This window comes from Sus scrofa, chromosome 12 (genome assembly GCF_000003025.6).
Source record: "Sus scrofa isolate TJ Tabasco breed Duroc chromosome 12, Sscrofa11.1, whole genome shotgun sequence".
NCBI classification, from domain to species: domain Eukaryota; kingdom Metazoa; phylum Chordata; class Mammalia; order Artiodactyla; family Suidae; genus Sus; species Sus scrofa.
Window position 1 is genome coordinate 18,406,122 of NC_010454.4, and position 11,797 is coordinate 18,417,918.

Consider the following 11,797-nt stretch of genomic DNA (forward strand, 5'->3'; position numbering starts at 1 on the left):
GGAATTGCTGGGGGGGGAGTTCCCATTGTGGCTCAGCAGTTAATGAACCTGACTAGTATCCATGAGGATGCAGGTTTGATCTCTGGCCTCGCTCAGTGGGTTAAGGATCCGGCATTGCCATGAGTTGTGGTGTAGTTTGCAGACACGGCTTGGATTCTGCATTGTTGTGACTGTGGCATAGGCCAGCAGCTATAGCTCCAATTCCACCCCTAGCCTGGGAACCTCCATGTGCCACAGGTGTGACCCTAAAAAAAATGTTAATAATTATTAGAGCATTTATCATTTCTTCCTGCCTGTGTCCCCTGCCAAAGAGTGAGCTCCTCAGGGATAGTGCTTAGGTCTCACTCCTTTTTGGATGCATCACCTCTACCACCTCACAATGCCCAGCTCGGTGCTTTCAGAAAATGTTTACTGAATGAACAAGTGAACAAAGGAACGCAGATTTGCCAGCCGATGAGTCAGGGCGCTGCACTCCCTTTCATCCCTCACAAACCAGACACACACTAACACAAACAGTCTCTTACACATTCACACCCACTCACATTCATTCAAAGAACCCCAAAATACCACAGAACAGCCACCCAGCTTCCTAAAGTCAGCTACGCATAAAAGAAGAGCCTTACCCACTTTCTTGCATCCATCACACATCATCCCATGCCCAGCACCCCCCCACCTCTGGACTGATGGGGGCGGTAAGAGGGCAGGAGCCCCCATTCACAGGAGGGAATGCAAAGGTGGACCTTCAGCCTCCTGCAGGGGCATGGCATCCCAGCCACAGACAGCCCTGCCCTCTCTCTCTTCCCCGGGGGCTCACCTCTTTCCTTTTCTGAAAACCTGGGTCCCTGGGCTTGGCAGGTGCTTGAAGAAGAGGCCTGGGAGCCAGAACTCCTGGGTTCTTTCTCACTCAACTAGTCCTGTCTCTGAACCTGGAAGCAGAAGCTATTGTCCTCCTCTCCTAGCATCAAGTACAGCAATTTGTAGGAAAAAAGCAGAATGAGGAGCTTCCATAATCGCGGTGGCGGAAAGACCTTCTTAGCCTTGATGTGAAATAATTATATTAGCCACATTTTACTGGCTGCCAAATAAGGGTTAGATACTGAGGCTAGTGCTTTGCGGCTTCATTCATTATAACTCATTTAATCCTTTTAACAACCCTTTTTCCAGAAGAGACACTTGAGGCGCTGCTGGTTAGTCAATAGCCTCAAATCACCAGTCAGGAGTGGTAGGCAGGTCTCTAATCTCAGCATCATCAACTGGCCAGGCTTTAGATGATTTGGGGTGGGTGGGGTGGGTCCTCAAGTATTAAGCCGGGGAGAGCCCCCCCCCCCCCGACAAAAACAGCCTCCCATGAGCCAGGCCCTCTACTCCCAGGGAAAAATGGGCACGGAGCGCCGCGCCGGGGGTCCGTCTCTTGCGGGGACCTGGGCGGGGCCGGGGCGGAGCCGGCGAGCCGGAGGGAGGCGCGGAACCGGTGGCCCAGGCTCACAGGCCAAGATGGCTGTTAATTAAAGTGCTGGCACCAGCTCCTCTCTGCAAAGTTTGAAGCCGTTATTTTCCACTCCAGCGAAGCGGGGAGAATCCGGCTGGGCTGACAGAGACGCCACCCCGCGCCAGAGGAGCGGGCGCGCTTTCGGGGCGGGGGGCGGGCCGCCTTGCGGCGCCGAGCGCGCCCCTGGACGCCCGGGCGAGTGCCGGGGGTGCGTGCTCCCGCCCCCTCCGCGCCTCGGGCCGCCAGCCGCAGTTTCCCCTGCGGATTCTGGAAGGACTGCGGGTGCCAGACGAGCCCCAGCGGCACATTGGAGGAGGGACCCGTGTGCGCGCGAACTCGGAGGAGGTGTGTGTGGGGAGGGGAGGTGTACAAATCATACTCTGATGACTGCGCACTTGTCCCTAGGGTCACCAGCCCTGTCGCTCTTGGAGAAGTCCTACTGAGGAGACCGCCAGCCATGGGGGACAGGAGGCCATACCGACAGCTGGGAGCCAGGACTACTCTTCCTGAACCTGGGGAGGTCTAGCTGTCCTTCTCCCTCTGAGCTTAACGCCTTCCTCCCTATGGGCAGTAAATGCTACTTAGAGACCCAATTGCATGGAGGTTGGAAGAGCATGGAGCCAGGCTGCCAGTTTGAATCCTGGCTCTATCACTTATTAGTTGTGAGACTTTGGGCAAATCTCTTAACTTCCCGGAGCCTTATTTCTCCCTCGGCAAAATGAACATAATGATGGGCTTTACCTCTTTGGATTGCTGGGGACATCTGGTGTGATGGGCTATGTAAAGCATTCCACACAGGGCCTGGCACCACAGTAAACCCTGAATAAATGCGATCGATTGAATTTTTAGCTCTTTCCTTGGCGAAGGGATGGCTCTAACAGCCATGCTTGGAATGTCCTCGCTCACTGCTCCCCATCGGACATCCTCCTGTCCTTTTCCGCCTTTCAGCTCAGGTGGGGTTAATCAATTTCAGCTTTGGGAGGGGTCCTCTCCGGAGAAAGGAAAGACACTGGAGGGTCATTCTTCAGCAACAGCTAGTGGCTTCCGAATGGCAGAGCCCTCCTGGGTAGACTGGATCAAGGAGAGCAGGGAGGAGCAGTGGAGCAGCACGGACTGGGCCTCAAATAATGTGACAAATATTTTGATGGAAGCAGACGCCTTTTAGTTTATGCAACCTAAACACTTTACTTGCACTTGAGGAAGAGGACTGCCTCACACAGTCTGATGGAGGAGAGCTCAGGAGGCTCGATTGGAGGAGTTGAGGGGATGCGTGAGATCAACCTTTCCTCTTGGAGGATGGAAAAGGGGGTACCACCCAGGGTCATGTTTGCACTGTCAAAATGGAGAAATTACCTGGGGTGTCCATTTTCTTAGGGCTCCAATTTCTCCCAGGTCTAAAAGCAGAGATAAGGGAAGTGATCAGAGTAAGATGGAGGAGCCCCCGGCCTCACCCCCAGAAAAAAAAAAAAAAAAAAAAAAAAAAAAAAACAAAAACAGCCTGACCTGGCCTGGAGCTCGGGGAGGAAGGAGCAGTGGTGAGGAGTGGGAGAAGACCTTGCTCCTCCCCGGGAAAGGCAGTCCCGGAATAGCCGGAAGCCAAAAAAGAGGAGGGAGCAGCTGCTGTCAGTACTTGGGATTCCGCTGGGCACTCTGATAGGCATAACCACCCTCCAGCTCCCGGAAGGATGGTCGGCGAGGCCTGAGTGCGGAATGGCCTCCTTCCCATGCTCTTGTCTACCTCATTTCTCTCCATTCATAACCCTTTTCCTTGTCCTTCCTTCTCGGTCCTCTCCGTCCTCCCTACAATCGCTTTGTCCCCTGCAGACCAGGGTGGTCATCCCCGCCTTCGCCCCCTGCGTTCCGTGGCCCCCTCGTGCCTCCCTCTGGCCTTCCGGGTTTTCCGCGTAACGGACCCTCGAGGCCTCTCCTCTTCCAATTCCCCTGGTCGCTCTCTAGCTCTCCCTATGGCCCTCTTTTCCACTCGCTCTTTGGTCCCTACTCTCCCCTTCCGTATGAGAACCTCTCCTGTGTCTCAGACTCTAGCCCCCTCCCCATTTTCAAGGCTGTCTCTAGCTCCCTCTGTCTCTCCGTTCCTCTCGCGGATCCAGCCTTCTTCTCTGTGGCTCCGCCCATTGGCCCCGCCCCCTCTGAGTGGGCGGAGCCATAACGACCGTCACCCAATTAGGCGCCGGCCCTACCCTCAGCCCCACCCCTCTCGGGCGCTAAGCAGCGCAGAGCGGGTGGGGCTGCACCGCGCGGAGGGGGCGGTGGCACCAGCGCTGGGAGGCGGGAGGAAGCAGGCAGGAGGCGGTGGCCGCCGCGCTCAGTTCGGCCGCGCAGCGGGAGGGAGGCGCGAGGCAGGAGCTGGCGGCTGGGCTCGGCAGCGCATCCAGCGCAGCGCGGCGCCCCGGGCCCGGCCCCATGCCCGCAGCCCCGCCGGACCGCCCTTGAGCGCGGGCGCCCCGCCCGCGCCCCCCGCCCGCCGGCACCATTGCCCCGACGGCGCGGCCGGGCGGCCCGGCGCTCCCCAGGCTCCGCGCCGGCCGGAAGACGCTGCTGGCGGCCGCCGCGGGCGTGGTGATGCTGCTGGTGCTGGTGGTGCTCATCCCCGTGCTGGTGAGCTCGGGCAGCCCAGATGGCCACTATGAGATGCTGGGCACCTGCCGCATGGTGTGCGACCCCTACCCCGCGCGGGGCCCCGGCGCCGGCGCGCGGCCCGACGGCGGCGACGCCCTGAGCGAGCAGAGCGGCGCTCCCCCGCCCTCCACGCTGGTGCAGGGCCCCCAGGGGAAGCCGGGCCGCACAGGCAAGCCGGGCCCCCCTGGACCCCCCGGGGACCCGGGTCCTCCCGGCCCTGTGGGGCCACCCGGGGAGAAGGGTGAGCCAGGCAAGACCGGCCCTCCCGGGCTGCCAGGAGCGGGGGGCAGTGGCGCCATCAGCACGGCCACCTACACCACGGTGCCGCGCGTGGCCTTCTACGCCGGCCTCAAGAACCCTCACGAGGGTTACGAGGTGCTCAAGTTTGACGACGTGGTCACCAACCTAGGCAACAACTACGACGCGACCAGCGGCAAGTTTACGTGCAACATTCCCGGCACCTACTTTTTCACCTACCACGTCCTCATGCGCGGCGGCGATGGCACCAGTATGTGGGCGGACCTCTGCAAGAACGGACAGGTGGGCCCGGCGGGGGCAAGGGGCTGGCCTGGGGGCAGGGCACCCAGGGAGCCCAGGGCACATGCGTACCGACGGGCGCGGGTGGAGTCCCTGGAGCGGCCCGGCTTAGACATTACATGCGGGGATGGTCTGGGCTGGCCCGCACCCCTAACTCCTCGGCTCCTGGGCGCCAGCTCCGAGGCAAAGGCTGCTGGGCACCGGCGGCATGGAAATACGGGAGATAAATCCTGCTAATAATCAGAGCACAGGGCTCCCAGGCGCGCAGACTGGCCATTGGCAAGCAGCATCTGAGAGCTGGAATTCAGCTGGCGATGAGGGGACCTTAAGGATGGCTCTGGGGAAAGGCAGCCTCGGCGCCCGCGGGCGCCTGGGCGCACCGCTAGGCGCGCAAGCAGAGAAGACGATCTGTAGGAAGATGTTTTGCGCACAAAGGCAAAGGGAACCGAGCGCACAAAGCCTTAGCTGCAATGCATTCCTTGCCCTTGGGAAGGGACTGCTGGGGCCGTCCTGACACCCTTTTCAAAACCTGAGGCTGCGTGGCCCCTTCCCCCTGTGTCAGAGAGAAGCGCACAAGAAGACGGCTGTGGGGGGGAAAGTTTTTCCTCCTGAGGCAGAGCAAAGAGGTGGAAACTCCCCTCCTCTTTACTTCCCAGCTGCAACTCCTGATTCCTGGGGTGTTGGGCATCCTCCTCTACCCCCATCCCAGGGGCCAGAGTGGCAGGCACCAAGCTCTTGATGTCTTTGGTACCCACAACTGGCAGTGTCTGGTGTGCTCCCTGGAGCTGTTGCCCCAGGACCCATCCTAACTGGACCCTGCCCCAGGGTGACAGTTTTACCCAGCTCTCTTCAATCTGACTCCCAATCCCTTCCCAGGGCTCCCAGACCATGGTGACCTGGGACCCCTGGGGGCGGTCAACCGGAGCATTCTTGTGGAAGATGGTGCCTGTACCCACCAGAACTAAAGCTGGGGGGAGTGGGAGATGGGAAGGAATCTGCCACAGAGACCCAAGATCCTGTTGGAACCCCTCCCACTGCAGCACTACCCTGTGGTAGAGCCTGGTGGCTTGGGTGGGGGAAAGGACAGGCATGGGAGTCAGCAAAAAGCCCAGCAAGTGCTTGTAAGTCTGCCCTCTTCCCTCTCTCCCCTGCCTGCTCGAGCTCTCTGGTTTCTGCCTCCCCTGCCTTTTTCTCCTCTCTCTCCATCTCTTACGCTCGCTTCTGTCCTGTGTCTCCCAGTCCTATCTGTCTCTCCCTGGGTTTCTGGCTTCTCATCTCTGGGTTTAAACCACCCACCCCCTTATTCCTTGTGTGTCTCTCGCTCCCACTTGTGTCTATCAGGCTTCCTGTGTCTCTCCTCTTTGTCCTTGGTTCTTGACCAAATGGGAGGCCCCAGGATCCAGTGAGGGCTCTCTCTACACACAACCCCACAAGTTCCCCTTATCAATGACCAATAAGGCACGCAGCAATGTCACCTTCATCAATGGGATTTCTTCCTTTCCCCAAGAAAAGTTTGGGCTGGCACCAAGCTGAGGTTTCTGGGGGCTGGGGGCCCAGCTTGCCCAGATTGGGAGGTGGTCCCCAGGCCACCGGTGGGCCCTAGACCCTGCCCTGCTTCAGAGATGCGGCAAGGGGAGGCCCCAAAGATGGTGTGTGCTTGGGGCAGGGGCACTTTCTTCAGTCACTGGGAGGTGAAAGCGACTCAAAAGCCTCTTCTTACCCCTCTTTCGGGGCAGGGCATTGGCAGAGCCTGACAAGGAGATGGCACCGCAGGCTGGGAGAAAAAAGGAGGTGGCTTTAACCAGGGGTTTTGGCATTTTTCTGGTTATTTTGACCATTTCCTCCCCGTACAAAAAAAATCCAAGACAAACATTGGGGTGATAGGCCCTGGTCCTCCCCCACATCCTCTGTGACTTCTTCCACATTGTCCAAAAAGACTTATTTAATCCCACTAGTCATTCTGCATAGAGTTTTGAGCCGCTAGTAGGAGCCAGGTTTGGGGCTTGGTTCCAGAGGTTTGATCGGCTTGCCCTCCAGGAACTCACGGTCTGTGCAGGGGAGCCGGTCGTAACCACGCAGTAACACACCCCAGCCAGTACATGCGGGAGGAGGGCCAGGAGCCCACCGACACTCGTGTCCCCTGATGTGTTGGCTGGAGGGAGTAATCCAGCGGGGCCTGTCCCAGCTCAGACCAACCTGATCGGAGAGGATGGTGAACCTGGCCCCCAAGGTGAGGAGACATGGCTAGAGAGAAAATTCAAAGGTCGAGCATAGGGAAAGGCTGGCTCAGAGGTAGAAAAGGACATTCAAGTGAGCAAAGGACACAATGACGGGGCTGGGCAATGAGTGGGAACAGGAAAGAGGAGCTCGCTCCTCCTACGCCTTCAAGACCCAGCAGCCCTGGGCTCTGTGCTCTTCCTTCCTGGCTTCCTGCCTGTGGAGAGGCTTCCAGAATGTCCTTAGAAAGGCGGAGCTGCAGCTGGGCTCTGGTCCTTTCCCTGAGCAAGATGAGGAGGGGGGAGTCCCCACCTTCCTGCCTCACGCTGAAGCCCCCTCTCTGTCCTTGTCTGAGGCCCAGCAGCACCTCTCCCTGGGGGTATTTTTGAGTCACCACTGCACAGCCTGATGGCACTAAGGCCTGGCCATTAGGACGTGGGGATCTGAGGAGCCTGAGGAAGGGGCTCTAGGTGGGGGTCGGTACCCTGACAAGGTGAGCTCCCTGCAGCTCCAAGATCCACAGTTCAGATGGGTCTGGGAGGACATGGAATTGAAAAACTGGGCTGGGGAAGAGGGGGGCCATGTGGGGACAGGACAGGCCTATGGGAAGGGATTACAAATGAGCAGGGGCTTGGACACCAGAGTCTGAGTGACGTGAGAGGTGATGGGGTGTGTAAATTGGGGACCATGGTATAAAGACCTAACTTGAGATCCGCCTCTCTGATGGGAGCAGAGGGACCCCCAGCTGTCCTCTCTGGCCTCTAAAGCCTTTCACAGCACAGAGCCCAGTGCCTGGCACAGTAGGGACCCAATAACTGTGTGGAAAACACATGTCCCCTGTGGGCCAGGCTGGCTGCCTGTGGGGGCCACTCATGCCCATCTGAGACCCCAGCACTGCTCCGGAGGCAAGAGCATGTTTCCTAGGTTCTCTGCCCCCACCCCCAATCACTCCCGGCCCCCTCACTGCATCAGTTTCCCTGGTTGTCAGTCTTCGAGGAGGTGATTCTATAGCGCCCCCTCGTGACAAGTCCCAGACTTGTTTTCCTACTTCTGCGACAATCTCAAATCCCCAAACTCCCCCTGGGCCCCCAGGAGGAGCTGGATGCCTCAGTTGTTTCTAGTCTTGGGCAGAGAACTAGGACCCCTGGGTTCCATTCCTGGATCCCCCACTGTCTAAGGATGGAAGAGCATTAATTCTCCCTGCCTCCATGGATAATTAGGATAATCACAGCAACAATCATGGTGATGAATAAATAATAAACATAAACATAACAGTTCTGATGCCTGTCACATCACCGGGAGATTCCTGATGACAGATGATGGTATTCTAATGGATTTAGCTATTAAGAAGCACACTGTTTTAATGAGTTAAGGCTAAATTAATCTGGGTAATAAAAATAATTGTTATTAGTAGTAATTTATTAGCAAAGATAATGAAATGCATGTGTAATAATAAATACTACTAGGATTAGGGCCCAGGGAACAATACAGAAGTTGGCTGCTTGCTTTCAGCTCTTTCCTAGTAGCTCAAAGCCCCATTAAGATGAAAATTTTTCCCTTCGCCATCAAAAGGCTTTTACAAAGGTGGCAGTGGTGAGGCAAGAGCTTCTCATCCATTTTCTAAACAGAGAAACTGAGCTCCTTGACAGATGGCGTCTCTCCCGCATACGATTTCCCTCCACCTTTAGCTGGACCAGGATTTTGCCCAACTAAGTGCCCCCAAACAGTTCCCTCCACATTGGGGAAGCCGAGCTTGAGAGGAAAGAAGAGGCTGGAGGGATCTGAGCTTTAAATGGTGGCCTGCATGCAAATATATTGGGTCCTCTAGCATTGCTGCAGAGAGAGCAGCTTTGGCACCGCTGACCTAGAGTTCTGCCTCCCATCCAGGAGGGATGATGGGCCCCTCCCCTAATTTGGCTAGGTCCAGCCCAGACTGTCAGCCTTTGGGAAGGAGCAGGATGGAGGGGGCTGTTGAAGAGCCTGGCTGAGAAAACCCAATTCACTGCAGCCTCCCCCTCAACACAGTGCAGCCTCAACATAAGCCAAAAGTTGGAGATGGCTCACCTTTTCCCATTCTCCACCCAGAATATACTGAAGAGGCCCCAGGTCAGACGGCTCAGGATTGCACTGGCCTCAGCAATTGGAGAGGAATGCCTAGAGGGAATCTATCCACCACCCCACATCCTCAATATCTTCTGATTATAATCTGAGTCCCCAGGAGTTCCCATCGTGGCTCACTGGAAACAAATCTGACTAGCAACCATGAGGACGCAGGTTCAATCCCTGGCCTCACTCAGTGGGTCAAGGATCTGGTGTTGCGGTGGCTGTGGTATAGGCTGGGAACTTCCATATGCTGCGGGTGTGGCCCTAAAAAAAAAGACCAAAAAAATAATCCAAGCCCCCCAAAATAATGTGTCAGGCTTCAAATCCCACCCCCGTCACAACAAGGACCAGCAAGGATCATCACAGAGGGATGTAGGCTTGGTTCCCTTCTTTCTTTTTCTTTTTCTTTTTCTTTTTTCTTTTTTGTCTTTTAGGGCCACACCCACAGCATATGGAAGTTCCCAAGCTAGGGGCTGAATCGGAGGTACAGCTGCCAGCCTACACCACAGCCACAACAACGCAGTATCTGAGCTGCATCTGCGACCTACACCACAGCTCATGGCAACACTGGCTCCTTAACCCACTGAGTGAGGCCAGGAATCGAACCCAAGGCCATGGATATTAGTCAGGTTCGTTACTGTTGAGCCACGACAGGAACTCCTTGGTTCCCTTCTTTCCACCTACTTCCTTTCCACCACTGTGGAGAGACACAGGAGGAGCCAGAAGTCCTCTTTGGGTGGGGTAATAGTCACAGGTAGAGCTATAGCTCCTTGGAAGCAGGTTGCGGGCCCAACCTGAGCCTTGGGAGGGGAAATAATTACTAGGCCATCCACCTCACTGCTCTGGTAAAAAGACTGCAGAATGGACTTCAGACAAGGAGTCCACAGAGAAGGTCCTGGTACTAGTGTGGTTACTTACTGGCAGCCTGGCATTGGCCCTGGCTTGCACCTCCTCATATCCATCCACTGACATAAGGAGAGGCAGATGTGGGTGAAATAAAGCATCATGATTATTACTCTAAAACAGAGAGGAAGGACGGATGAGAGAGGGGATGGCTCTGCACCCTTGGGGGTCCAGAGAATTCCTCTCTGCAAGCGGAGAGTTCCAGGCTGGGGCGGTCTGCAGACCTGCAGGCGTTGTTGAGGTCCCCAGCAGGCCAGACAGTGAGGCCTAGAGTTAAGGAGGCAGATTACACCTTGACTGCCAATTCGGACCCAGATTACACCTGCCTTAGAAATCCAAGGCTTCTCTCTAACCTCCTCCCAAAAGACACAGTTCTGATTGGAAAGGGGGGTGGGGGTGGGGGGGCAATGGCAGGAGAAAAGCAGGCTGAGACCCCCGATGAGGCTGGAAGAGGGGCTTTCCCGCCTCCAGGTCCTCCCCTTGCGGCTGCCTTACCTCTGACAGTCCCTCTCGCTCCTTTTCCCCTCCCCTCCCGCGCACCCCTAACTCCGCCTACCCCAAACCCCCGCAGGTGCGGGCCAGCGCCATTGCCCAGGACGCAGACCAGAACTACGACTACGCCAGCAACAGCGTGATCCTGCACCTGGACGCGGGCGACGAGGTCTTCATCAAGCTCGACGGAGGCAAAGCGCACGGCGGCAACAGCAACAAATACAGCACCTTCTCCGGCTTCATCATCTACTCCGATTGAGCATCTCGTGATTGCCCCCCCGGGGGGGTGCTCCCCTCCCCCGCCCACCCCCTCGCTGCCTGCCGCGGCCGCCGACCCTCCCGGCTATGACGCCCCCGGCCTGTCGTCGCCACCGCCCGGGCCGCAGCGAGCCCTCCCGCCGGCTCGCCGCAGAGCCGGGCCCGGCGCGCCCCGTCCCGCTTCCTCGGGAGGCGGTGTTGACCGCCACCGCCCCGTCCCGCGCTGTATATTTGTACAATAGGATTGTTTATGGCCCACGCTACCCGCCAGCCCGCCCCGGCTGGGGCTGAGGTCTCGGCGGTCGCTCCCCGCGCTTGGCTGCGCCGCCCACCCGCTCTGGGGTGGCGCTACCTGGAGGAGGGGTGGGTTGGGAGCTGGAGAGCTTCCCAGCAACCCTGCGGCCCTGGCCGGCTGAGCCCCGTCTGACCAAAGCTATAATAAAACACTTCCACCCCGCTGGTTTTCTCACTGTGCCCTGGAGAGGAGCTGCAGGAGGGGGCGGTGAACTGTGCCCCCCATCTCCAGCCTGGGGATGGAAGCTTCTCGTGGATCTGGGGGAAGCCAGGTGCCAGAGTCAGAGCTGCTCCAGGAGGCCGGGGGGCCAAGGGGCCTGAGTGGGCCTGGGCAGCAGGAACAGGAGGCAGCCCAGTTGCATCACCATCTTCCAGGGTGGAAGAGCTCCATCTTTGTAACCTTGAAAGTGGCATCAGCATTCCAAAGGCACGGCAAGGTTCAAACCGGGAGACCCAGGTTCTGGTCCCAGTGCTACCATGTGTGACCCTGGGCAAGTCACTCTTTTCTGACTCAGTGCTGGGTTGGTGACAACAGTGAAAGGAACAAGCTTTGCATTAAATGCTGGTTGACCTGTGCTCAAACACTTCAGCCTTGGCATTCAGCTTTCTTACCATAATACGTAGGGGAGGAGACCTAGTCACTTGACTGATGATTAAAGAGGTATAATGTATGAGCTCAATAAACATAGCTTTTATTATGTATACATCACTTTAAAGTTGACCAAGGACTTTCAGGTACGTCATCTCTTCGCTCAGGTCTTTCAAGAGCCCTGGGAGGTTGAATGAGGAGATTTTATTTTTCCAAAGAGGTTAAATAGCTTTTTACATATGACACAGTCACTAAGTACTATGATTGCCCTCGAATTC

At 57.0% G+C, this 11,797-nt stretch overlaps 1 protein-coding gene across 1 annotated transcript; it reads left to right on the forward strand.

Moving 5' to 3' along the window:
• C1QL1 (complement C1q like 1) lies at positions 4,070–10,637 on the forward strand. Its single transcript, NM_001078676.1, is given in 2 exon segments — positions 4,070–4,666; positions 10,458–10,637. Coding segments are annotated over 2 exon segments (777 nt in total).